This window comes from Pongo abelii, chromosome 4, assembly GCF_028885655.2.
Source record: "Pongo abelii isolate AG06213 chromosome 4, NHGRI_mPonAbe1-v2.0_pri, whole genome shotgun sequence".
Classification (NCBI taxonomy): Eukaryota; Metazoa; Chordata; class Mammalia; order Primates; family Hominidae; genus Pongo; species Pongo abelii.
Window position 1 is genome coordinate 146,565,416 of NC_071989.2, and position 27,229 is coordinate 146,592,644.

Here is a 27,229-nt window from a genome sequence, read left to right on the forward strand (position 1 = left end):
TTTAGGCTTCTTAGGTAAGAAATGTCTAAGGTTCAAGGAAAAGGGTTAAGTTGGAAGAATCCCAGGCGAAATAACTGCGAACCCACGACAGTTGGTAACCCGGACCCACATTAGATCTGAGAGGTCAAGCGGAAGCGAACTACTGGAATTGCAGTCTGGCCCACCCCCTTTCCTTACGCGGATTGGTAGCTGCAGGCTTCCCTATCTGATTGGCCGAACGAACGCAGCGCGTAATTTAAAATATTGTATCTGTAACAAAGCTGCACCTCGTGGGCGGAGTTGTGCTCTGCGGCTGCGAAAGTCCAGCTTCGGCGACTAGGTGTGAGTGAGCCGGTACCCCAGGAGGAGCAAGTGGCACGTCTTCGGGTGAGTGTGCGGCTGTGCTGGAGCCCGGGTTACCAGCTCTTGCCCGCGCGGAATAGGCTTTAAGAAATCGGAGCTGCAGCCATCTGTTTTTCTCTTAATGCTGCATCTCTGTTCTCACGGTGGTCCTTGGGGTGAGGTTAGAGAAGGAGCCGAGGGATCCTGACACCACCTCCACAGCACCGGCGGGCGAGGTGCCCTACTTTAGACGTGGCCTTCTGCTTTTGGAGCCAGATTTCTGTGGACTTCTGTTCGCGTTCAGAAATGCCGCCTCAAACTTCTCTCAATTGTTCACTAAGTGAACTTCTCTCATTCCCTTCCCCTTTGCCGATAATTGGAGGGGAAAGGAAGTAGGAAGCGGGACCCGGTGTCCTGGGGCAAGGGACTTATTACCTAAAATTCGCGGCCCCTTCTGTCCCTAAAGGTTCTTCTCCCTGCCCACTTTTTGGTCTCTTTTTAGACCTAGGCTGCCCCTGCCGTCATGTCTCAAGGGATCCTTTCTCCGCCAGCGGGCTTGCTGTCCGATGACGATGTCGTAGTTTCTCCCATGTTTGAGTCCACAGCTGCAGATTTGGGGTCTGTGGTACGCAAGAACCTGCTATCAGATTGCTCTGTCATCTCTACCTCCCTAGAGGACAAGCAGCAGGTAAAGGAACTGGGGAGTGGCTGGGGCAGAAAGTGATATCCTCAGGCCAATAATTGTCCATACAGGGTAGTATGAGGTCAAAGACTAGCAATCCTAAAGGTTTGAGATCAATTCAAAATTAAGGGCATTTAGGACAAAATGGCTATGAAAAGAAAAAAAGAAAAAAAAATTAAGGGCATGACAAGTAAAACAAAAATTAAGAGTTGTGTGTCCAGAAGAACTATTATTTGCATTGCATTAATGAAATACCCTCAAGTGCATGCTCTCAGTTAATCTTTCAGGGAATAATAGTTATCTCTCTTTGCCTTGAGGCCCAGTTGTGCTAAATAATTTGCACAAGGTCATATAGGCATTATGTAAGTGGAATGTATGTTCAGGTTTTTAATAGTATCACCATAGCTTCAATTTGTTGTAGGTTTCCTGCTAGGCCAGCGTTTCTCAGTCACAGCATTATTGACATTTGGGGCTAGACAGTTCTTGTAGGGATCTGTCCTGTACATTGTAAGATGTTTAATAGAATTCTTGGCATCTACCCACTAGATGTCAGTAGTACCTTCCCATTTGTGACGATCAAAAAATGTCTTCAGGCACTTCAGGCATTGCTAAATGGCCCTTGGAGTGGAAATGACCCTGGTTGAGAAACACTGTACTAGGTCCTATGCTAAACATTAACATACATTGTCACATTTTGTGCTCTTATAGAGTTTCTCTTAGAGACTTATAAAGTTCCATGAGAGCATGGTCCTTGATGATGTCTCTCACTATGGACTATCAGAGCTTCTCAGTTCCTAGGCCATAGTAGGCACTCTAAATATCTGGGGGTTTTTTGTTTGTTTGTTTTCGAGATGGAGTCTCGCTCTGTTGCCCAGGCTGGTGTGCAGTGGCACAATCTCTGCTCACTGCAACCTCCACCTCCCGGGTTCAAGCAGTTCTCCCTGCCTCAGCCTCCTGAGTAGCTGAAATTACAGGCACCCACCACCAAGCCCAGCTAATTTTTGTATTTTTAGTAGAGATGGGGTTTTGCTGTGTTGGCCAGACTGGTCTGGAACTCCTGACCTCAGGTAATCTGTCATCTTTGGCCTCCCAAAGTGCTGGGATTACAGGTGTGAGCCCCTGCACCCGGCCTCTAAGTATCTGTTGAATGAATGACATGGGTGCTATTATTAACCCCATTCTGCAGATGAGGAAACTGAGGCAAAGAATTTCAAGAACTCGTAGTTCAAGGTCTCATAGTTACTAAGTCATGGAATTGGGACTCAAATTCAAGTGTGTTTGCCTCTGTTTTGCTTTAATATCACATACTAATTTTCATACCAGTCAATACTAACTCAGATCATCGGTGTGGCAAGCCCCGTTTGCAGGATAATGACGAGACAGGGAAGGGTGACAAAGTAGTAAAAATGTCCATGTGGGTTGGAATGATTGTGGAACCAAAGAGTAGCTGCACAGAGACATTTGAGGTGAAATGGGGTAGTGTTATCATAGTTCCTAGAAACTACTGTTTGCCCATTTGCTCGGAGGTAACTGCTGAAATTAATCTATGGTTCTGGGCTGGAATTCTGCCACAGGTTCCATCTGAGGACAGTATGGAGAAGGTGAAAGTATACTTGAGGGTTAGGCCCTTGTTACCTTCAGAGGTGGAACGACAGGAAGATCAGGTAAGTGTCTGAGAAGGGAGGATTTAAGGTGAAATGGTGCAGTACAAAAGATTCCCAGGAATGCCTTCTGTGACAACTGTATTTTCTCCCTTCTCAGGGTTGTGTCCGTATTGAGAATGTGGAGACCCTTATTCTACAAGCACCCAAGGACTCTTTTGCCCTGAAGAGCAATGAGCGGGGAATTGGCCAAGCCACACACAGGTTCACCTTTTCCCAGGTATGGAGGGTACTGGTTTGTGAACAAAGGACCAACATGTAAGGACAACTTTATTCCCTCTTTAGAGGGAAAGCTTCTCTTCCTGTGAGTTCCTTGTATATGCACACCTACAATTTTGAGGGCCCTAGTTATGTGTTAGTCAATGTGTCAAGTAACATATGTATATCAATTCTGAAAAATTCTATTGTTATTATCATTATTTCCTTATTTTCCTCATAAGGATAGTGTGGCTCAATGAATGTAATATTGCTGAAGCCATGTAGCTAGTCACTAGTAGAGTTAGGACCTGAGTCTAGATCCATGTATCTCCAAAGCCCATACTTGTGGGCCATTATATTGCCCCATTGTGTGTGCAGTATCAGGCCTAGGGCATAGCATTCCTTAAGTGTTTGTTGATTTGGTGGAAAGATGGACTAGCAAAGAGTGCTTGAGTCCTCAATGTTTAGGGAACAGCCAGCAGCACTGCAGGAAGAAGCTGCTTGAGTGGTCTCCAGAGCCAACCACTCAGGAAGGAATATATCTGCTGGCTCTGCACAGGAGGCAAGTGGGAGATGAAGGAGAGGCCTCTAAAAAACTGGGGTCTCTCTCTAGATCTTTGGGCCAGAAGTGGGACAGGCATCCTTCTTCAACCTAACTGTGAAGGAGATGGTAAAGGATGTACTCAAAGGGCAGAACTGGCTCATCTATACATATGGAGTCACTAACTCAGGGAAGACCCACACGATTCAAGGTGAGTAGTAAGGCTTCACGGGATTCCTGATTGGCTGGTAATGATGTTGTTTTTACCTTTTGAGACTCTGAGTTAGGGGGAGAAGGGTACTTGTCTCAGCTGTCCATCTTTCATATGCCTCCAGGTACCATCAAGGATGGAGGGATTCTCCCCCGGTCCCTGGCGCTGATCTTCAATAGCCTCCAAGGCCAACTTCATCCAACACCTGATCTGAAACCCTTGCTCTCCAATGAGGTAATCTGGCTAGACAGCAAGCAGATCCGACAGGAGGAAATGAAGAAGCTGTCCCTGCTAAATGGAGGGCTCCAAGAGGTAAAGCATTGGTATCCATGGCAGTGGGGGTAGGGGGTACAAATCTCAGGAAGTTTTGTGCTTACCTTCTCCCTGTGCCCCTCCAGGAGGAGCTGTCCACTTCCTTGAAGAGGAGTGTCTACATCGAAAGTCGGATAGGTACCAGCACCAGCTTCGACAGTGGCATTGCTGGGCTCTCTTCTATCAGTCAGTGTACCAGCAGTAGCCAGCTGGATGGTACGTACCATGACTGGGTTCTGCCAAGAAATAGTAGGAACTCACTCCCTGTTCCTAATAGCTGCTGGGAGTACAGACCAGAGGTTGCAATCTGAGGTCTGCCTTCCAAGGCCTCTGCAGGCCAAAAGAGAGATGAACTGCTCTAGGTTGATGCCCTATACATTGGCTTCTTCTCCAGAAACAAGTCATCGATGGGCACAGCCAGACACTGCCCCAGTACCTGTCCCGGCAAACATTCGCTTCTCCGTCTGGATCTCATTCTTTGAGATATACAATGAACTGCTTTATGACCTATTAGAACCGCCTAGCCAACAGCGCAAGAGGCAGACTTTGCGACTGTGCGAGGATCAAAATGGCAATCCCTATGTGAAAGGTAAAGAAACATGGGGGAAGCTGGCATGAACCCTGGAGGGCAACTGGGGAGAGACTGGCAAAAGAGTTGGATGTTCCCATCTGACACCCTTCTCCTTTGGCCCCAGATCTCAACTGGATTCATGTGCAAGATGCTGAGGAGGCCTGGAAGCTCCTGAAAGTGGGTCGTAAGAACCAGAGCTTTGCCAGCACCCACCTCAACCAGAACTCCAGCCGCAGGTGAGTAGATTGTAAGAATAAACTCTTCACTGTGTTCCAGGAAACATTAGTCCTCTGCCTGGTCATGGAAAATGTGCAATGACTTTTTGTTTTTCTTAACTTCCAGTCACAGCATCTTCTCAATCAGGATCCTACACCTTCAGGGGGAAGGAGATATAGTCCCCAAGATCAGCGAGTAAGTTTATCCATTTAGAAATTTGGGCTTCTTGGCCATAAATGATAGTTGGGAAAGCATGGAGGAGGTCCTCAGGGGAACTACGTGTTCTCCGTCTTTGGGTACAGAGATTCTTAGTGGGCCGTCCCCTCTCCAGAATTATACAAAGGGCCAGAAGGCTCATAACATGTGAGGCCCTTATGTCAGATCCTGTGCATCATTCTAGGCTGTCACTCTGTGATCTGGCTGGCTCAGAGCGCTGCAAAGATCAGAAGAGTGGTGAACGGTTGAAGGAAGCAGGAAACATTAACACCTCTCTGCACACCCTGGGCCGCTGTATTGCTGCCCTTCGTCAAAACCAGCAGAACCGGTGAGCTTTTGACTATAATCCCTGGGCTCTGCAATTTGCTAAGAGAGTGCCTGGTCACCACTGGGGATGGTGCTAGGATACCCAAAGGACTGGTGTTCTGCTCACAGCTCTGTTATCTCTGATTCTCTGCCAGGTCAAAGCAGAACCTGGTTCCCTTCCGTGACAGCAAGTTGACTCGAGTGTTCCAAGGTTTCTTCACAGGCCGAGGCCGTTCCTGCATGATTGTCAATGTGAATCCCTGTGCATCTACCTATGATGAAACTCTTCATGTGGCCAAGTTCTCAGCCATTGCTAGCCAGGTGAGAAGCTAGAGGTGTGATGGGTGTGCTCACTTGGAACTGGTAACTCTAAGAAAGCTCCTAGGGACTACTTATGGAGTCAAAAAAAGATATTTTTTTTCCCTCTAGCTTGTGCATGCCCCACCTATGCAACTGGGATTCCCATCCCTGCACTCGTTCATCAAGGAACATAGTCTTCAGGCATCCCCCAGCTTAGAGAAAGGGGCTAAGGCAGACACAGGCCTTGATGATGACATTGAAAATGAAGCTGACATCTCCATGTATGGCAAAGAGGTGAGAATACAAGAAAGCTTTAGTGTAGCAGCTTAGTAGCTACACATTTTTCCATGGTGCCTTCCAGGTGGGCTTGTGCCTTTTGAGGGCATGAGCATCTGATGACCTCTGACATGTGTGTCTCTCCTAGGAGCTCCTACAAGTGGTGGAAGCCATGAAGACACTGCTTTTGAAGGAACGACAGGAAAAGCTACAGCTGGAGATGCATCTCCGAGATGAAATTTGCAATGAGATGGTAGAACAGATGCAACAGCGGGAACAGTGGTGCAGGTACTAGCTGAGTGACCCCTCTTGCTCTGTCACCTGGGACAGAGGGTGGGAAGTAAGGAGTTAGGTGGAGTTGTGCCTCAAGATCTGTTCCCCAAGTTCACTCCTCAGAACCTTCAGAAACTTCTCTTTTCTCCTGTTTCTGACAGTGAACATTTGGACACCCAAAAGGAACTATTGGAGGAAATGTATGAAGAAAAACTAAATATCCTCAAGGAGTCACTGACAAGTTTTTACCAAGAAGAGATTCAGGTGAGTTGCCCTGAGCCAGCTCCAATTAGCTGCTCAGATTTCCATCACTAGCTTGCCGGAAGTAAAGAGATTTTATAAACTACTCCAGTAAGGGCAGGAATATATAACTCCCTTTTCTCTATTCCCCATAGTGCTTTGGGTTCAATCTATGTTTGGTGAATTGATTAAGGGTTTAGTTGGCCAGAAAATCGTATTAAGTGCTAACAACAGGTTTTCAAGGGATCAGTGTCACAAGTGCTTTGTTTGTTCAGTCATCTGTCTTAGCAATATTTTTCTGGCTCTGCAAAGAATTGTGCTCTCTGCTTCCCTCTTAGGAGCGGGATGAAAAGATTGAAGAGCTAGAAGCTCTCTTGCAGGAAGCCAGACAACAGTCAGTGGCCCATCAGCAATCAGGGTCTGAATTGGCCCTACGGCGGTCACAAAGGTTGGCAGCTTCTGCCTCCACCCAGCAGCTTCAGGAGGTTAAAGCTAAATTACAGCAGTGCAAAGCAGAGCTAAACTCCACCACTGAAGGTGAGGAAAGAGACAGGCAGGAAACATAACAGTGGTTCAGGGAAGAGCTGTTACTCAAACCCAGGCCTTCTAACTCCTGCTCTAACATAATTTCCTAAACTGCAAGCTACATCCCCCTGACATTTCAATCTAGGATACACATAGCCTCACTTTTTATATTTGCTGCAAGCTACTGTTAACTCAGTTAAAGAGGTTAGTCCAAGGCTAAAAAAACCCCACATATTTTAAGTTTCCTGTTTCCTTCCCTCAGAGTTGCATAAGTATCAGAAAATGTTAGAACCACCACCCTCAGCCAAGCCCTTCACCATTGATGTGGACAAGAAGTTAGAAGAGGGCCAGAAGGTAATTACCATTCTCTGTTTACCAAACTCTTACCTAAGGCAATTTCCCACATCCAATACTCCTTATCACTGGTTCATGTGAAGACAAGATGTTTTTTGTGCACAGTTCTGGGTGGCTATTTCACTCAGCTGACTAGCCTTTCTAATTTTACTTCTCTTCAAATGGCTACCTGACCCCTCCAGATCATTATCCTGGTTGCTCTTGGCCACAACATGATTCCTACTTCCCCTTTTTCAGAATATAAGGCTGTTGCGGACAGAGCTTCAGAAACTTGGCGAGTCTCTCCAATCAGCAGAGAGAGCTTGTTGCCACAGCACTGGGGCAGGAAAACTTCGTCAAGCCTTGACCACTTGTGATGACATCTTAATCAAACAGGTTAGGGCAAACTATATACCCACTTGCTGTCCTACCAGCCCACTCCAGTGCATATGTGAGAAAGGAAAGAGGACCAGAAGAAAAAGGTAAAGATTTTTAGGCTGAATTTATAGTGAGAGCAGTATATTTGCAAAATAAAAGTAAGTACCAGGCACTGTGCTAAGTAATTTATAGGCATTTTCTGTCACAACCACCTTAGGGAGGTAGTTACTGTCATATTTCATCTAAGATGCTACTGATTATAAGAAACCATTATTTTATGTACTACTAAGAAAAAAGTAACAATTTAGATATGATATTTCTCATCAGTAGGATGCATCCTGATTCCAGAGAGATTAAAATGTTAAAATTGTATATCTTAAACTCAACATTTAATTTGACATTTAGAGACTGACGCACTTAGAAATTAAATTTACTCAAGCTCATACTACCTTATGTGTTAGAAGATGTCCTATCCAGCACTGCTTATGTTTTGTTCTCAGAAAATGTCCCCTTATTCAATTATAAGCTCCGACCTTAAAGAGTTTTAATCTTTGAAGAAACAGTTGTTAGTAACTAGTAATGGATGGTATGTATTACCCTTAGCCCTCTCGTTTCTCTAATATACCAGACAAAAGTGTTTTCTATAACTTTATTGATCTTCCTTAGGACCAGACTCTGGCTGAACTGCAGAACAACATGGTGCTAGTGAAACTTGACCTTCGGAAGAAGGCAGCATGTATTGCTGAGCAGTATCATACTGTGCTAAAACTCCAAGGCCAGGTTTCTGCCAAAAAGCGCCTTGGTACCAACCAGGAAAATCAGCAACCAAACCAACAACCACCAGGGAAGAAACCATTCCTTCGAAATTTGCTTCCCCGAACACCAACCTGCCAAAGCTCAACAGACTGCAGCCCTTATGCCCGGATCCTACGCTCACGGCGCTCCCCTTTACTCAAATCTGGGCCTTTTGGCAAAAAGTACTAAGGCTATGGGGAAAGAGAAGAGCAGTCATGGTCCTGAGGTGGGTCAGCTACTCTCCTGAAGAAACAGGTCTCTTTTATGCTTTACCATATATCAGGAATTATATCCAGGATGCAATACTCAGACACTAGCTTTTTTCCCACTTTTGTATTATAACCACCTATGTAATCTCATGTTGTTTTTTTTTTAATTTACTTATATGGTTTCTATGCACACAAAAACAGTTATATTAAAGATATTATTGTTCACATTTTTTATTGAATTCCAAATGTAGCAAAATCATTAAAACAAATTATAAAAGGGACAGAAAAATTAAGAATCAAACATCATTTTGGACCATGGGAACCTTGAAAAGGCATGGCAGTGGAGACCAGTAACTAGTATACAGCTTGCCTAAGAAGGCTTAGTAACAAATGAATTCAAGTCGTATTAGATATTCTAAACCTTCCTTAATATAAGATGAAGTGTCATATGTTAGAAGCTAAAAAGGTAACACAAAATTCTGGGAATAAGAATAAAGTCTGGACCCTGAGCTGAGAATGATCCATAGCATCTACTGTGCAAATATATTACAGCAGACATTATAGCTTATTACCTCCTGCTGTATACACATGCACAGGCCTGAAACTCTCCAAGAGCACCATAAGAATGATTCCCTTTACCTCATCTAGATAAAGGCTGAAAAAAATGTATTCTGTTGCAGATGAGAGGGAAAAAAATAGACAATTACATTGAAAATTTATTAAAACAGACCAGCTTGAAGTGAGTTTATTCTTGTCTGTATAATCACAAATGTTATTTCCAAATGTCCGTGAAATTATCTATAATCCTATCTCCTTGCTTGCTTTGGTAGGAGTATAGCTAACAATATAGCCATCTTTTGCCCTCAGTAAGGGCTATCAGCAGTTCCAAGCTCTGTGAGATTATTTTTGCCCTTCTTTTATTCAACTCTAGTAAGTTACTTCCAATTTGAAAGCTTTAGAAGACCCCCCAAAACTTTTGGAAGATTGTCTCCCTAGAGAGTAAGAACAAATGGATAACTCTATTCCATTTAAACCTAATCTCTTGACATCAGAATAGGGATCATGCTCAGCAAATCCAAGAGCAAGGTCATTTGTATCCATTGCTCTGACTTCTTCCTAGGGTACTCAGTGCCCTACTGCCAGCTCAGGGTAGAGTGGCAGACTTTCCTCCTTTCTTTCACTCTCAGCAGCATTGAAACTTTGTTCCTGTAGCATTGCCTGTGCTAAAGTGCTATAAAAGGGATTTTCTTGGGGGCAAAAAAAAAAAAAAAGCATTCAGAGAAGAAGGCCAAGATCTATAGCCACTCTTTGGACATAAGTGAGACAGAAGTACTTCTAACTGGCAAGATAATGTCTGTTCCTGCCAGGATTCTGTCAGTTGGCCTCTGAAGGTAATTATACAAGCTGTCCCTATGGAGCTGTTGCCATCTGTAGAAACGAGCTGAGGTCCTTCGAACAGACGTGCTGTTCTTTACATGGAGGTAAGGCTTAATTAAGATGGGTCTAACAATGTGCTGGCTTGAGAGTAGCCAACTATGGCGTGACAGAAGACAAGTTGAGTGGAGAAACTCTGCGTGTGGGGGTATTGTTAGCAGAGAGTGAAGCAGGCAGGAAAAAGGGAGCAGGCACCTCGGTGGTAGGAGTCTCGCCTTGGTTCCGAAGCTGTAGGATTTGCCGGAGTAAGGCCTTACCTTCTTCCCGGGTCTGCAACAAAGTCAGGGAAATGTTTCAAAACATGTCCAAAGCTAGTCTCAAAAACAAGTTATTAAGATGCTGTTATACAAGTTCCACAGATCAAGGCAGGCAGGTAGGCTTGCTTGTTTTTTTTGAGATGGGGTCTCGCTGTGTCACCCAGGCTACAGTGCAGTGGTGTGATCAAGGCTCACTGCAGCCTCGACCTCCCAGGCTCAAGTGATCCTCTCACCTCAGCCTCCTGAGTAGCTGGGACCACAGGCATGCATCACCAAACCTGGCAAAATTTATTTTTTGTAGAGACAAGCTCTCCCTTTTTTGTCCAGGCTGGTCTTGAACTCCTGGGCACAAGTGATCCTCCTGCCTCAGCCTCCCAAAGTGTTGGGATTATAGGTATGAGCCGCTCGCCTGGCCAAGGTAGGCTTTCCACTTAAATATCTTATGTTCTAGCCTAAAATTCAAACCTTTTATTAAAGAACTGATACTCACATCATTAAATGCACAACACTTTTGTGCACAAGTTGAAGCTTCATCCCACAGTTTGCACTTAAAATAGTACTGGGCCAGATAGCGAAAAGCAGTGCTTTCCTCCAAGTGTTCTACTATTTCCTAGAAAGGGAAAGCAAAATGACTGAGGTGACAGTAATAATATCAGCAATACAATTCTCATGGTATGATACATACCCCACAGGAATAGATATCTTGGATATATTTGATGTAACACTGGGCAGCCTGTTCTGACTCAGTCAACTGTTCATGAAGCCTACAAAAGAAACTGGTCTTTAAGTACCAATGATATTCCAAAGCAACTTGGTGATAAAAAAGGTAAAAGTACATAAGACCAAAAAAATAACAATACATAGATAAGTATCAATTTTGACATAAATGACACTCTTGGAACTAGAATAGTATTGGATGTGATAGTTACTGTTATCAAAGCTTAGAATCATTACTCTGCTAATGATGGAAGGAGAGTTAGTAAATATTAATATCTAAGCTAGGTAATACATCCTTGCAAAAATTATCTAGTAATACCCAGAGTAAGGTGGCTCGTGCCTGTAATCCCAGCACTTTGGGAGGCCAAGGAGGGCAGATCACTTGAGGTCAGGAGTTTGAGACCAGCGTGGCCAACAAGGTGAAACCTCATCTCTACTAAAAATAGAAAAATTAGCCGGGCATTGTGACACATGCCTGTAATCCCACCTACTCAGGAAGCTGGAGCAGGAGAATTGCTTTAACTCGGGAGGTGGAGGTTGCAGTGAGCCAAGATCACACCACTACACTCCAGCCTGGGTCAAAGAGTGAGACTCTGACTCAAAAAAAAAAGCTGGGCACGGTGGCTCACACTGTAATCCCAGCACTTTGGGAGGCCAAGGCGGGTGGGTCACCAGAGATCAGGAGTTCAAGACCAGCCTGGCCAACATGGCAAAACCCTGTCTCTACTAAAAAATACAAAAATTAGCCAGGTGTGGTGGCAAGCGCCTGTAATCCCAGCTACTCGGGAGACTAAGGCAGGAGAATCATTTGAACCCAGGAGGCAGAGGTTGCACTCTAGCCTCCATGACAGAGCAAGACTCCGTCTCAAAAAAAAAAAAAAGATAACAAGTGGCCAGGCATGGTGGCATAGGGCCATAATCCTAGCTACTCTCTAATCTGGCTGAGACCAATGACTTCAAGACCAACCTGGTCATCACAGCAAGATCCTATCTGTAAATTACAAAAAAAAAAAAAAAAAAAAAGATACCAAGCAACTCAATTTTTTTTCCTAAGAATCCAGACAGGAACCTCTTTACATTTAAGAACCTCTTTGCCTACTATTTGAGTTATTCCTAATTTTTCTGGCCCTTATCAGGAAATTAATACTGAAAGTAGTTTTCCTAGAGTGCTTTGACACAAAAATGTGTCCTTTCTTCAAATCAATCTTGATCTCTTGCTTTAATAGGAAAGCAACTGCCCTCCTTCAAGAGAAGTAGCATTCTCTTTTTATTTTTTTTATTTTGAGATGGAGGTTTTGCTCTTGTTGCCCAGGCTGGAGTGCAATGGCGCGATCTCGGCTCACTGCAACCTCCACCTCCCAGGTCTTGAACTCCTGACCTCAGGTCATCCACCTCCCTCAGCCTCCCAAAGTGCTGGAATTACAGGCATGAGCCACTGCACCTGGCCAGAAGTGGCATTCTCTAGGGACAAGATGGCTACATTCACAAACCAGCATTCACACATCCTGCTATATCCCTACACCCATGTAGAATGATGGGTGGATGGGAGGCTCTAGAGCATGCAGGACCCACCATCCCAGAGAAGCCAACAGAAATATCAATAGCATTTCACTCCTTTCACTCACTTTGCCAGTTTCACCAGAGCCATTTTCTCCACATCTCCCACGGCGTAAGCTCTCCAATAACACTGTCAAAAAAATAAACTGGTCATTTTGACCATTGTCCCATGTGCCACAACTAAATCATATGAAGATTAAGACCCTGCAAGCCTCCCAGAAGTTCAGATTTATAGAATGCAAGACATTTTTACTAGTTCTGATAGGTCTAGGCTACACAATGACACTCCCACTGATGACCTTGGCCCAGCTTTGCTTTCAGACTATGTATCTATAAATATTCAGACTTTCCTATGCATCTAGATCAGAATAAGGGAAAAATTAGAGCACAGATAGCCCAACCTTCATCTAAACAGCAGATTTCCACTCAAATTCTTCAGGACCCAGTTTAAGGTACCTTTTTGGCTTCCACTAGTTGATTGAGTTTCTCATAACATTCTCCTAAAGCAACCAGCATGCGAGAATCATTGGGTCTGAGAAAGAAGAACAGGCAGTCTGAGCAAAGACTTTTTACAGAAACTGAAGTTCTCCCTTGAGGAACCAGTACACCACTATTTCAAATCTATGCCAACAACTGGTCTTTAACCTGATGCTCCATATAATAGATTACTTTGTGTTCATAATTATACTATTAACCCACCAAACAGCATTTAGCAACTTTAAACTCAGATCCCCAAGAGTCAAAACCATCCACTGTGATTTGTCAATAGCTATCAAAAGAGGAAAAAAAAGTTATTAGCCCTTCCCATATCAGACGCATTGTCATGTGACCAGGCTTACCGAAGCTGGTGGGCCCGTCTATAATAATAAAGGCAGTAAAATGGCATCTTAAGGATTTCATAGGTCTGCCCAAGGCCATACCAAGCTCTGTAGTCTCGTTTGTTGACCTCAATGGCATGTCTAAGAAATGGAAAAGACACACTGTTAAGAAGGCAGGATCAAGGTTGGCAACTTGCAGGCTTAGAGGCTCCTAACCACAGCAATCTGCTCTACCTCACCACCTCTAGATAATCACCTATAAGCCTGGATAGCAGCAGACGTGTTCTTCATCTCCATGTACTCATGTCCCATCAGTGTCCAAGCACCAAGATACCGAGGATTTAATTTCAGGGCTCTCTGGAAATATAAGGCTGCTTTCTCATGCTGAGAACGTAAACTGTAATAATTGCCTGATTAAAAATCAAACAAAAAAATGAATAATCAGAAAGGTAAAAATAAAAGTCCATTAAAATAGATAGCATTCCACCAAATGGGCGTGAAACCATAACCCATTCCCTCTAAAGTCCTGGCAAAACACCCAAATTGTACAAAAGGGAAATATTCCCTTGGGAAATATATTTCATCTGTCACACATTCTGATTAAAAAAAAAAAGTATTCTTAAACACTGCAAGTTTTTATTCCTTTTAATATCAACTGGATACAGCATTTATATACACATTCTCTTTCTCTCTTTTTTTCTGAGACAAGGTCTTGCTTTGTCACACAGGCTGGAATGCAGTAGTGTAATTACAGCTCACTGCAGCCTCAACCTCCTGAGCTCAAGCAATTCTCCCACATAAGGCTTCTAAGTAGCTGGGAGCACAGGCACACGCCACCAAGCTGGGGTAATTTTTAAATTTTTTTGTGGAGACAGTCTCCCTATGTTGCCAGGGTGGTCTCAAACTCCTGAGCTCAAGCAATCTCCCTGCCTCAGCCTCCCAAAGTGCTGGAATTAAAGGCATGCGCCACCACACCTGGCCTATATACACATTTTCTTAGATTATGCTTTACATCGGTGGTTTTCAAACTATATTCCTTGGAGCCTAGGTTTCTAAAGAGGTACCCAGGCCGAGCACGGTGACTCATGCCTGTAATCCCAGCACTTTGGGAGGCCAAAGTGGACAGATCACCTGAGGTCAGAAGTTTGAGACCAGCGTGGCCAACATGGCAAAACTCTTTCTCTACTAAAAATACAAAAATTAGCCGGGCGTGGTGGCGCACATCTGTAGTCCCAGCTACTCAGGAAGCTGAGGCAGGAGAATCGCTTGAACCTGGGAGGCAGAGGTTGCAATGAGCTGAGATCGTGCCACTGCACTCCAGCTTGGGTAAAAGAGCAAAACAACATCTATTAAAAAAAAGGAAAAAAAGAGGTATGATTCTGTCTCAAAAAAAAACCCAGGTACCTCAAGGGTTAAAAAGGTAGCATTCTGACCAGGAGTAGTGGATCACGCCTGTAATCCCACCACTTTGGGAGGCTAAGGCGGGCGGATCACCTGAGGTCAGGAGTTCGAGACCAGCCTGACCAATATGAATAAACTCGGTCTCTACTAAAAATACAAAATTAGCTGGGCATGGTGGCACATGCCTGTAATCCCACCTCCTCAGGAGGCTAAGGCAGGAGAATCGCTTGAACCCAGGAGGCGGAGGTTGCGGTGAGCCAAGATCACGCCATTGCACTCCAGCCTGGGCAACAAAAGCGAAACTCCGTCTCCAAAAAAATATATAGTGCTCTAAGTTTCCCTCTCACACAAGAATCAAAGCAGTTCTATTCTCATTGGTCTTAAAAAGTGGAAGTAAAAGATTTCAGCTGAAGAAAGTATAAAAGCCATCTGTCTTACATCAACTGGTGAATAAAAAAAATGTGGCATATCCAAACATGGAATACTACTCAGCAATAAAAGGAACTACTGATACATGCTACAATATGGATGACCTCAAAAGCATGCTAATGGATGGGAGGCTGAGGCGGGAGGATCACTTAAGGTCAGGAGTTCGAGACTAGCATGGGCAACATAGTGAGACCTCGTCTCTAAAAATAAAAAGTATCCAGGTGTGGTGATATATGCCTGTAGTCCCAGCTACTCCAGAGGCTGAGGCAGGAGAAAGCTTGAGCCCAGGAATTCATGCCACTGCACTCCAGCCTGGTGACAGAGAGAGACCCTGTCTCAAAAAAACAAGAAAAGCTAACTGAAAGAAGCCAGACTATAAGACTAAATATTGCAAGAATCCATTTATATGAAATTCCTGGAATAGGCAAAACTACAAAGAAGCAAAGCAGTGGTTGCTGGGGGATGGGAATGGGACTGACTGCAAATACACACGAGGGAATTTTTTGGGGTAATGAAGTATTCTAAACTGGATAATGGTAATGGTTACAACTGTATAAATTTACAAAAACTCATTGAAATGTACATTTTATGGTATGTAAATTATACCCCAATAAAACTATGTGTTTTTTTTGTGTCTTTTTTTTTTTTTTTTTTTTGAGACAGAGTTTCGCTCTTGTCACCCAGGCTGGAGTGCAATGGTACGACCTTGGCTCACTGCACCCTCCGCCTCCCGGATTCTAGCGATTCTCCTGCCTCAGTCTCCCAAGTAGCTGGGATTACAGGTACCCGCCACCACGCCCAGCTAATTTTCATATTTTTAGTAGTGACAGGGTTTCACCATGTTGGCGAGGCTGGTCTCGAACTCCTGACCTCAGGTGATCCACCCACCCAGGCTGGTCTTGAACTCCTGGGCTCAAGTAATCCTCCTGCCTCAGCCTCCCAAAGTGCTGAGCCCCTGCACTGGCCTAAACTATATTTTTTTAAAAAAGAATGAAGAGCTACACCAACACTAGGAAGGATTTTCATGAAATACTGTTGAATGAGAAAACCAAAATGCAGAGTATGTATATAATATCCTATTTTTGTAAAGCAAGCAGCTCATTAAACCTTGCATATGTATATATACATATTCCTTTTAATGTGGCATGAGAACATGTTAACACAAGTAACTTAAAGGGGGAAAGGTACAGCAAGCAAAAGAAACCCTGCACTTTAAAAAATCTCCTTTATGGGCCAGGCACAGTGGCTCACATTTTATTATTCTCCTTTTACAGATGAAGGAACTAAAGCACAGAAGGTTAGGTAACTTGTCCAAGATTACACAGCTAGTTAGTATCTAAACCAGAATTTAAAATTGGGCAATCTGGCTCAGAGTCCAAAGCTTAACTATGCTATACTGCAGTATACATATATGTAAATATATATATATATATATATAAAAAAATAAAATGCTGCCGCTCAGGTAGAGATTGTGACTGACAGGTACAGAAGGGAGCAAGTCACATCAAGACATAAAAGCAAAAGAAGCCAGGACTAAACAAGTAGGAGATTCTTGCCATCACTCTACTCTTAAGATTGTCTCATTCTCTCAGGTCCTCAGTTTCCTTTTCTTCTCTCCATCCTTCTTTCTCCTTTTCACTTCCTCTGAACTGGCTATAATATGAAAGCTAACGTATATTTTTTGTCATATCAAATGTTCCCTGCTCTGATTTTTAAGGTAGGTGGGCTGAATTCAACAAACATTTATTGACTGTATGCAGAAATTTTACTGGTTATTACGGATATATTAAGAAAAAAACACAATTCATTAAGGAGTTCACCTCAAATGATTATTAAAAGAAAGAAAAAAGAAGATTCTAAATAATTATTCTTCTCATATATATATACGTATATACATATATATATACACGTATATATATATACGTGTATATATATATATATATATTTTTTTTTTTTGAGATGGAGTCTCACTGTTGCCCAGGCTGGAGCACAGTGGCATGATCTTGGCTCACTGCAACCTCCGCCTCCTGGATTCAAGCAATTCTCCTGCCTCAGCCTCCCAAGTAGCTGGGATTACAGGTGTCTGCCACCATGCCTAGCTAATTTTTGTATTTTTAGTAGAAACAGGGTTTCACCATGTTGGCCAGGCTGGTCTTGAACTCCTGACCTTATTATCCACCCGCCTTGGCCTCCCAAAGTGCTGGGATTACAGGCACTGTGAGCCCCCGTGCCCGGCCTTTTTTTTTGAGATGGAGTCTCGCTCTGTCGCCTAGGCTGGAGTGCAGTGGCATGATCTCGGCTCACTGCAACCTCTGCCTCCAGGGTTCACGCCATTCTCCTGTCTCAGCCTCCCGAGTAGCTGGGACTACAGGCGCCCGCCACCACGCCCAGCTAATTTTTTGTATTTTTAGTAGAGACGGGGTTTCACCGTGTTAGCCAGGATGGTCTCGATCTCCTGACCTCGTGATCTACCTACCTCAGCCTCCCAAAGTGCTGGGATTACAGGCGTGAGCCACTGCGCCTGGCCTTCTTTTTTTCTTTTTTTTTCTTTTTAAATAGAGACAGGGTCTCACTGTCTAAAGCCAGATGGGGTTGCCCAGGCTGGACTCGAACCCTGGGCTCGAGCCATCTCCTGCCTCAGCCTCACAAGTCACTAAGACTACTGATGCTAGTAATTATGCCTGGCTTCCTTTGACTTTAACTGTCTCTGTTTTAAAAGAACTGTTAAAAATATGTTAAAAAAAAAAAAAAAAAGAATCGTTGTAGTGGTAGAAACCCCGTCTCTATTAAAAATACAAAAAATTAGCCGGGCGTGGTGGCAGGCACCTGTAGTCCCAGCTATTCGGGAGGCTGAGGCAGGAGAATGGCGTGAACCTGGGAGACGGAGCTTGCAGTGAGCCGAGATCGTGCCACTGCACTCCAGCCTAGGCGACACAGCAAGACTCCATCTCAAAGGAAAAAAAAAAAAAGAATTGTTCATTGTGTCCCCTATCTCTATTTCCTTTCATCATGTAAAGGGTACTGGGGCCGAGCATGGTGGCTCATGCCTACAATCCTAGCACTTTGGGAGGCTAAGGTCAGAGATCACTTGAGCCCAGTATTTCAAGGTTACAGTGAGCTATGATCAAGACCCTGTCTCTATATAAAAAATAATAATAAAATAAAGCCAGATGCGGTGGCTCACACCTGTAATTCCAGCACTTTGGGAGGCCGAGGTGGGCGGATCACTTGAGGTCAGGAGTTCAAGACCAATCTGGCCAACACTGTAAAACCCCATCTCTACTAAACTACAAAAATTAGCCAGGCATGGTGGTGCATTCTGTAATCCCAGCTACTCAGGAGGCTGAGGCAGGATAATCACTTGAACCTGGAAGGCGGAGGTTACAGTGAGCTGAGATAGCACCACTGCACTCCAGCCTGGTTGACAGAGCGAGACTCAGTCTCAAAAAATAAATAAATAAAATAAAATAAAGGGCACTGGTATCAATCTGATTACCCAATCACCAATTCCTGTTTGTTCTAGTTCCTAAATAACTTCTAAATCCAATTGCCGGCCAGGTGCAGTGGCTTATGCCTGGAAACCCAGTACTTTGGGAGGCTGAGGCAGGCGATCACCTGAGACCAGGAATTCGAGACCAGTCTGGCCAACATAGCAAAACCTTGTCTCTACTAAAAATACAAAAAATTAGCCAGGCATGGTGGCGGGCGCCTGTAATCCCAGCTGTAATCCCAGCTACTCGGGAGGCTGAGGCAAGAGAATTGCTTGAACCCGGGAGGTGGAGGCTACAGTGAGCCGAGATCACACCATTGTACTCCAGCCTGGGCAACAAGAGCGAAACTCCATCTCAAAATAAATAAAGAAAGAAACAAACAAACAAACCCAATTGCCTCTCTCCATTCCTCCTGCCAATACATCAGTTTAGGCTATCATTCCTAGGACTTGATTATTGTAACATCCTCCTACCTGGCCTCCCTGTCTCTAGTCTTGCCCTCTTTCTAATCCTCCCAGCACATTGTCTCCAGTCATCTTTTTTTTTTTTTCTAATTTCTAAATAAAACTTTTTTTTTTTTTTTTTTTTTAGAGATGGGGTCTTACTATGTTGCCTGGGTTAGACTTGAACTCCTGAGCTCAAGTAATCCTTCCGCTACAGCCTCTTGAGTAGCTGGAACTATAGGCACACGCAACTGTGCCCAGCTCCAGTCATCATTCTAAAGTGACAGTCTGACCACTTTAGAAAGGCATCAAAGGCTCTTCAAGATCTGGCCCCTGTTTGTACATTCTTACCTCCCACACCATGCCTCAGGCACAGTGAACTATTTCAAGCACAATGTCTGTTGTACACTTCAATGCCCTTCCGAAGTCAACCTTTCTCCCTTCTTGAGTTCTTTTTCTCCTGCCCATCCTTTAAGCATCACCTTCTTCAAGAAGCCTTCCTAATCTCAGACTGATTACATGCTTTTCCTATGTATTCCCTAAGCATCCTGGGTTTACCTTAATCATAACACTCAATGCATTGAATTATAGTTGTTTTCTTACTGGTCATCTTCAATAGGCAACTGGGGTAGGTATTGCAATAAAAGGCACAGTGCCTGGCACACAGAAAATGCAAAAGAGATGCTTTCTGAATAAACTGCAGTCCCACTCTCACCATAATGGACTTTGTGATTTATTTATAATGCTCTGATACTGAAAAGATCATTTGTTCCTTGTTAATCTGTGTTCTCATAGAATTTCTTCTTCTTTTTTTTTGAGATGGAGTCTAGTTCTGTCATCCAGGCTGGAGTGCAATGGCACAATCTTGGCTCACTGCAATCTCTGCCTCCTGGGTTCAAGAGATGCTCCTAGTTAAGCCTCCTGAGTAGCTGGGACTATAGGCATGTGCCACCACACCCGGCTAATTTTTTTGTATTTTTAGTAGAGACAAGGTTTCACCATGTTGGCCAGGCTGGTCTCAAACTCCTGACCTCAAGTGATCTGCCCACCTCAGCCTCCCAAAGTGCTGAGATTACAGGTGTGAGCCACTGCGCCTGGCCTGTTCTCATAGGATTTACTATATTTTTTATTAATGCTTACTTCCTATACTAGACCATAACTTCTTCAAGGGCTAAAAAAGTTTATTGAATGATTGGTGGATTAAAATTCCATCTGTTTATTAACAATATCCTAACCTAGAAAGGTACAAATATATGATGTCAATGTAATGTGACCAAAGACCCAGGAACCAGGGAAGCTAGGCTTTCAATCACAACCAACCAAACCTATTTTCACCTGGGAGTAATCATTCAGCTGTCTATGTCAACTGATTATCAGGCCACACAGTGTGGCCAAGTATAGTATATAGGGCCATGGCTATCAACCGAGAGTGATTCTGACTCCCAGAGAACATTTGGAAATGGCTAGAAACACTTTTGGGTGTCACAACTGGGGGGAAAGGAGTTACTGCCATCTAGTGGGTAGAGGCCAGCAATACAGCTAACATCTATGATGCATAGACAGTCCCCAACAAAAAAATTATCCAGCCCAAAATGTCAATAGTGCTGAGAATGAGACACCCTGATGTAGGAAACAGGCAGTCTTGTCTTCGGATTTGAAATTCTTATGAGCTTTTTAGCTACATTAAAGTTTAAAACAAATACACCTTTGATCCAGTCTTTCACTGCTAGGAACTTATTATATATAGTTGCATAAGCATGCAAAAATAAATATACATGTACAAAGATGTTTCCTGAAGCAATTTTTTTTTAAGGCAGAGTTTTGCTCTTGTTGCCCAGGCTGGAGTGCAAGGGCGTGATCTCAGCTCACCACAACCTCCACCTCCCAGGTTCAAGCTATTATCCTGCCTCAGCCTCCCAAGAAGCTAGGATTACAGGCACGTGCCACCACACCAGGCTAATTTTGTATTTTTAGTAGAGACGGGATTTCTCCATGTTGGTTAGGCTGGTCTCAAACTCCCAACCTCAGGTGAGCTGCCTACCTCGACCTCCAAAGTGCTGGGATTACAAGCATGAGCCACTGCACCCGGCTGTGCAATGTTTATATTAATAAAAACTAGCCACAACTTATTTATAGAAAATGATTGGCCCATGGACGCCACCAAAGAAGCATCATTAAAGTCTCTCTTCTCCCTGCCGTCATGTCTGAGTCAGAGTCTCCTAAAGAGCCCAAACAGCAGAGGAAGCTCTTCATTGGAGGGTTGAGCTTTGAAACAACCGATGAGAGCCTGAGGAGCCATTCTGAGCAATGGGGAATGCTCACGGACTGTGCGGTAATGAGGGATCCAAACACCAAGCACTCCAGGGGCTTTGGGTTTGTCATATATGCCACTGTGGAGGAGGTGGATACAGCTATGAATGCAAGGCCACACAAGGTGGACGGAAGAGTTGTGGAACCAAACAGAGCTGTCTCAAGAGAAGATTCTCAAAGACCAGATGCCCACTTAACTGTGAAAAAGATATTTGTTGGTGGCATTAAAGAAGACACTGAAGAACATCACCTAAGACATTATTTTGAACAGTATGGAAAAATTGAAGTGATTGAAATCATGACTGACCAAGGCAGTGGCAAGAAAAGGGGCTTTGCCTTTGTAACCTTTGACGACCATGACTCTCTGGATAAGACTGTCATTCAGAAATACCATACTGTGAATGGCCACAACTGTGAAGTTAGGAAAGCCCTGTCAAACCAAGAGATGGCTAGTGCTTCATCCAGCCAAAGAGGTCGAAGTGGTTCTGGAAACTTTGGTGGTGGTCGTGGAGGTGGTTTCGGTGGGAATGTCAACTTTGGTCATGCAGGAAACTTCAGTGGTCGTGGTGGCTTTGGTGGCAGCCCTAGTGGTGGTGGATATGGTGGCAGTGGGGATGGCTATAATGGATTTGGTAATGATGGAAGCAATTTTGGAGGTGGTGGAAGCTACAATGATTTTGGCAATTACAACAATCAGTCTTCAAATTTTGGACCCATGAAGGGAGGAAATTTTGCAGGCAGAAGCTCTGGCCCCTATGGCGGTGGAGGCCAATACTTTGCAAAACCAGGAAACCAAGGTGGCTATGGCAGTTCCAGCAGCAGCAGTAGCTATGGCAGTGGCAGAAGATTTTAATTAGGAAACAAAGCTTAGCAGGAGAGGAGAGCCAGAGAAGTGACAGGGAAGACACAGGTTACAACAGATTTGTGAACTCAGCCAAGCACAGTGGTGGCAGGGCCTAGCTGCTACAAAGAAGACATGTTTTAGACAAATACTCATGTGTATGGGCAAAAAACTCGAGGACTGTATTTGTGACTAATTGTATAACAGGTTATTTTAGTTTCTGTTCTGTGGAAAGTGTAAAGCATTCCAACAAACAGTTTTAATGTGTTTTTTTTTTTTTGTACCTACGCTGTTGATTGCTAAATGTAATAGTCTGATCGTGACGCTGAATAAATGTCTTTTTTTTAATGTGCTGTGTAAAAAATAAATAAATAAATAAAAGAAAATGATTAAATTAAAATGATGGCCAGGGCTGGGCGCGGTGGCTCACGCCTGTAATTCCTGCACTTTGGGAGGCCGAGGAGGGCGGATCTGGAGGTCAGGAGATTGAGGCCATCCTGACTAACACAGTAAAACTCTGTCTCTACTAAAAATACAAAAAAATTAGCCGGGCGTGGTGGCGGGTGCCTGTATTCCCAGCTACTGAGGAGGCTGAGGCCAAAGAATCCCTTGAACCAGGGAGGCGGAGCTTGCAGTGAACCGAGATCATGCCACTGCACTCCAGCCTGGGTAAGAGAACGAGACTCCGTCTCAAAAAAAATAAAAATAAAAATAAAATAAAATAACTGGCTAGGTGCGGTGGCTCAAGCCTGTAATCTTAGCACTTTGGGAGGCCGAGGCGGTGGATCATAAGGTCAGGAGATCGAGACCATCCTGGCTAACACGGTGAAACCCCGTCTCTACTAAAAATACAAAAAATTAGCCGGGCGTGGTGGCGGGCCCCTGTAAACTCAGCTACTCAGGAGGCTGAGGCAGGAGAATGGTGTAAACCTGGGAGGCAGAGCTTTCAGTGAGCCGATGGCACCACTGCACTCCAGCCTGGACGACAGAGCGAGACTCCGTCTCCAAAAAAAAAAAAAAGTACATCTATAAAATGCTAGTCATCAAAAATAATACAAGTTTAAATGTACTAACATGAAAAGATGGCAAAGATGTATTATTAAGTTAAAAAAAAGGAAGTTAGATAGCACTATGTATAATGATACAGTTTTGGCAAGCAAACAATATAGACATACACATATAATACATACTTTTTTTTTTTTTTTTTGAGACGGAGTCTCACTCTGTCGCCCAGGCTGGAGTGTAGTGGCACGATCTTGGCTCACTGCAACCTCCACCTCCCGGGTTCATGTGATTCTTCTGCCTCAATTTCCCAAGCAGCTGGGACTACAGGCGCATGCCACCACACCCGGCTAATTTTTGGATTTTTAGTCGAGATGGGATTCCACCATATTGGCCAGGCTGGTCTCAAACACCTGACCTCATGATCTGCCCGCCCTGGCATCCCAAAGTGCTGGGATTACAGGCATGAGCCACCGCGCCTGGCCCCTACACATACATTTTTAATATTTGCACAGAAAAATATTCTGGAATCATGTTCACCAAACAATCTTCAGAGTAGGATTAATTAGTGAGCTTTCACATTCTATGGTATGTAATTGTTACCTTTGGCACTTTCGTATTATTGAGTTTTTGTTTGCTTGTGTTTGTTTGTTTAAGAGATGGGCTCTCACTCTGTTGCCCAGCCCTGGAGTGCAGTGACGTGATCACAGCTGACTGCTGCCCTGACATCCTGGGCTCTCAAGCGATCCTCCCGCCTCAGTCTCCTGAGTAGAGGAAACTAAAGGCACGCACCACCATCCCTAGCTAATTGTAGTTATTCTCACCTGTGTTACTTATAATAAATATAAATCTTAAAAGAAAAAATGTAGTTAACTCTTACCAATTACACAGCACGTTTCTACACGATATTTATCAATCTCACAGAGGTTATGAGCCAGATAACTCAACTCCGATTTCATGCTCTGGGATAAAAGAAAAAGACAGTATAAACATGAAAAAAGAACTCCCTAAATTATTTTTCCTGTAGCTAATACAAGTGGGTGACAATCCAACCCAGGAGATTAGTGCACAAAAGAGCTTAATCAAATCCAAGCAAGGGAAGCAGCTCACCCTGACATAAAGAAGGTTGGAGAATGTGTCCATATTTTCAATCCTGTAAGGGTCTTGTTTCCTTAGCTCATTAAAAATGGAGAGGGCTTTGTCAATATCTGCAGAAAGAAAATAGTTCAGAAAACAGCACAATGCACCTGTCAGGGTCTGATAGTATTTCATTGTCTTTATTCACTCACCTCTGATATTGTGATAGGCAACTGCAATTTGGGAAACAATATATGAGCTCTTAGAGAAGCCCACATCAATGAGATTCTGATACTTTTGCAGGGCCTCCTCTATCAACTGCAACTCTGTGTATATATGAGCCAGAAAAAACTCTTTCATCCAGGTGTCTGGCAAAGACAGGAACTTCAGCTGGCAGCAGGAGAGAGAGGGACACACTTAATATAACTTGACCTCTCTCTCAAACAAACATCCAGGAACTATCTTTATTATCTAAAAGAATTTATCACTAAAATTTTATTAGAACACCTAGTAATGAAAACAGGGCAGTCCAATTAAGTGAATATGACTTACAAGCATAATAGGGAGGAATAGCCTAGTTGGGAAAGGCTCCAAAGACAAGACAGGATTTGAGGTGAGTCTTAGAGAATGGGTAGGATTTGAATACAAAAGGGGAGAGGAAGAGAAAGAAGACAATAGTCTAGACACGGGTAATAGCATAAGGAGAGGCAAAACAGTCATGATGATTGTGAGTGAGTAGGATGAGGAAACTAGCTTGGTTTGCGGGGAGGCTATGTACTGGGAAGTAGCGGAAAAATCAAACTGAACTGGTAAAGTGCATCCTAGGGTACAACAGATAATGGGACACAATAGGGAACCACTGCAAATATTCAGTAAGAGAATGACATGATGACATGGAAGCTTTAAGAATAAGTATGGAAACAGGCCAGGTGGAATGGCTGAAGCCTGCAACCCGAGCACTTTGGGAGGCTATGGGAGAGGATCCCGTGAGGCCAGGAGTTTGACACCAGCCCTGACAAGAGAGTGAAACCTCATCTCCACAAACAAAAAAAAGAAAAAAATAGTTTGTAAATAGTATGCAGATGACTTGGAAATGAAAGTATAAAAATGGGAACCCTAGATAGAAAGTATCCATTATTTATAAGTAATCCAAATTTGAGATGACAACTGAGATGATAAAGGAAACCAAGAGAAAGAGATGTATACAAGAAACTATGGTTATGTCTCATGACAGACTAGAAAAAAGCAGATAAGAGAAAAGGAAGACACAAGTATGACTCTAATGTGCCAAGACTGGATGTCATTAATAGCAACGCTAGTAAGAGTCTATCAAGTTGGGAGAAATAATTTAGTAGGCAAGACAAGGAATTTGGTTTTGCTATTTTGAATCCAGAGATTGTTTAACAAACCTTCAATGAAAGTCTAGTAGGCAGTTACACATAGGTGAATAAAAGTAAACCAAGATAAGATTTCAGATACAGATTTAGTGACATAAATCATTACTCGGGGAAATCAACAAGACTTTAAGGCCAAAAAAAGAAGTGTATTGTTGCTTCCATTAACTACTGAAGAACAGCAAAATAAACACTATAGACAATGTCCTCTACTAATGGCTAATAAAATGACTGGAGTTTAAGAACAACTTAATATACATTATTTCTTTAATAAGCAAATTTCCGAATCTTTACAGAATCCATGACAGCTCAGAAGAGGCCTGAACAATGTTTTTTTGTTTGTTTGTTTGAGACAGAGTTTTGCTCTTTCGTCCAGGCTGGAGTGAAATAGCGCCATCAGGGCTCACTGCAACCTCTGCCCCTCAAGTTCAAGTGATTCTCTTGCCTCAGCCTCCCGAGTAGCTGGGATTACAGGCATCCACCACCACACCTGGCTAATTTTTATATTTTCAGCAGAGACATGGTTTCGCCATGTTGACCAGGCTGGTTTGAACTCCTGACCTCAGGTGATCCACCCACCTTGGCTTCCCAAAGTGCTAGAATTACAGGCATGAGCCACCGTGCCTGGCCATAATGTTTTAATACAATTCTTGATAGCAGAGAAACCTTTCCTATAGCATCTTTGGGATTAGGGGAGAAACTACAATAATATTCAGTCTATAAAATAAGTAACAGTAGGCTGGGCGTGGTGGCTCATGCCTGTAATCCCAGCACCTTGGGAGATTGAGGTAGGAGGATCACCTGAGGTCAGGAGTTCAAAGCCAGCCTGGCCAACATGGTGAAACCCCATCTCTACTAAAAATACAAAAATTAGCTGGGCATGGTTGTGCATGCCTGTAGTCCCAGCTACTTGGGAGGCTGAGGCAGAAGAATTGCTTGAACCTGGGAGGCAGAGGTTGCAGTGAGCCAAGATCACACCATTGCACTCTAGCCTAGATGAAAGAGCAAGACTCCATCTCAAACAAAAACAAAAACAAGTCACAATAGAACTGAAATGTGAAAACATGAATATGAAAAAAATATTCTAATATAACTGGATACAAATCCAACAGCAACTACTGAAAAAGAGCTAGTCATCAGTCTTTCAAACAAAGATTTAATTCCAAAACAGTGAAAGACACCAGAGGCGCAGCAAAAGGAGAACTATAACCAAAGGCCTGCCAAAACTTTCCCCCCTCTATATTACTACAGAATTACAAAAGGCTTGAAGCAGAGGGTTTTTCACATAGCTCATCACAATTTACCATCTCTTTGTCTGTGATCAGGTTACAGAGTTCTAACCAGGCTCCCCAATGCAAGGGCAAAACATGAGTAGCTTCCACAAACACATCAATGGCCTCTTTAACCAAGTCCAGTTTTCGAAGCACCACACCATACCTCGGAAAAAAAAGAAACAATCACAGAAGTTAATGCTATTTTATAGCTCCTTTCTAC

The 27,229-nt window shown here is 43.5% G+C and overlaps 3 protein-coding genes across 3 annotated transcripts in view; 2 read left to right on the forward strand and 1 right to left on the reverse strand.

Annotated features, from left to right (window-relative positions):
• Window positions 1–105: 105 nt before the first annotated feature.
• KIF20A (kinesin family member 20A) lies at window positions 106–8,803 on the forward strand. The gene is made up of 19 exons (XM_024247519.3): window positions 106–366; window positions 824–1,009; window positions 2,578–2,667; window positions 2,765–2,884; window positions 3,476–3,614; window positions 3,739–3,926; window positions 4,013–4,142; window positions 4,321–4,515; window positions 4,622–4,733; window positions 4,840–4,908; window positions 5,114–5,257; window positions 5,391–5,556; window positions 5,665–5,829; window positions 5,960–6,099; window positions 6,246–6,348; window positions 6,663–6,861; window positions 7,112–7,203; window positions 7,441–7,578; window positions 8,227–8,803. Exons 2-19 carry the CDS (start codon window positions 845–847, stop codon window positions 8,542–8,544), a joined length of 2,673 nt encoding a protein of 890 aa, XP_024103287.2. The 5' UTR covers window positions 106–366; window positions 824–844; the 3' UTR covers window positions 8,545–8,803.
• CDC23 (cell division cycle 23) overlaps window positions 8,780–27,229 on the reverse strand; it is a 30,223-nt gene continuing 11,773 nt past the window's right edge. The window contains exons 6-16 of the mRNA XM_002815925.5: window positions 27,040–27,172; window positions 24,554–24,731; window positions 24,375–24,472; window positions 24,145–24,226; window positions 13,604–13,757; window positions 13,369–13,488; window positions 12,986–13,061; window positions 12,598–12,659; window positions 10,941–11,019; window positions 10,746–10,865; window positions 8,780–10,268 (exon numbers count right to left, since the gene is read on the reverse strand). Coding sequence (XP_002815971.2) covers window positions 10,098–10,268; window positions 10,746–10,865; window positions 10,941–11,019; window positions 12,598–12,659; window positions 12,986–13,061; window positions 13,369–13,488; window positions 13,604–13,757; window positions 24,145–24,226; window positions 24,375–24,472; window positions 24,554–24,731; window positions 27,040–27,172 — 1,273 coding nt within the window. The 3' untranslated portion in view covers window positions 8,780–10,097. The remainder of the gene's footprint in view (window positions 10,269–10,745; window positions 10,866–10,940; window positions 11,020–12,597; window positions 12,660–12,985; window positions 13,062–13,368; window positions 13,489–13,603; window positions 13,758–24,144; window positions 24,227–24,374; window positions 24,473–24,553; window positions 24,732–27,039; window positions 27,173–27,229) is intronic.
• On the forward strand, window positions 21,312–22,288 carry LOC100450086 (heterogeneous nuclear ribonucleoprotein A1-like 3). Its single transcript, XM_002815926.6, has one exon. It carries the CDS (start codon window positions 21,312–21,314, stop codon window positions 22,272–22,274), a length of 963 nt encoding a protein of 320 aa, XP_002815972.3. The 3' UTR covers window positions 22,275–22,288.

Bases quoted from the DNA above. Each gene is read 5' to 3' on its own strand.
- KIF20A (XM_024247519.3), top strand. From the start codon at position 845: ATGTCTCAAGGGATCCTTTCTCCGCCAGCGGGCTTGCTGTCCGATGAC. The intron at 1,010-2,577 runs GTAAAGGAACTG...ATTCTGCCACAG, and splicing joins CCCTAGAGGACAAGCAGCAG to GTTCCATCTGAGGACAGTAT. The intron at 6,100-6,245 runs GTACTAGCTGAG...TGTTTCTGACAG, and splicing joins CAGCGGGAACAGTGGTGCAG to TGAACATTTGGACACCCAAA.
- LOC100450086 (XM_002815926.6), top strand. From the start codon at position 21,312: ATGTCTGAGTCAGAGTCTCCTAAAGAGCCCAAACAGCAGAGGAAGCTC.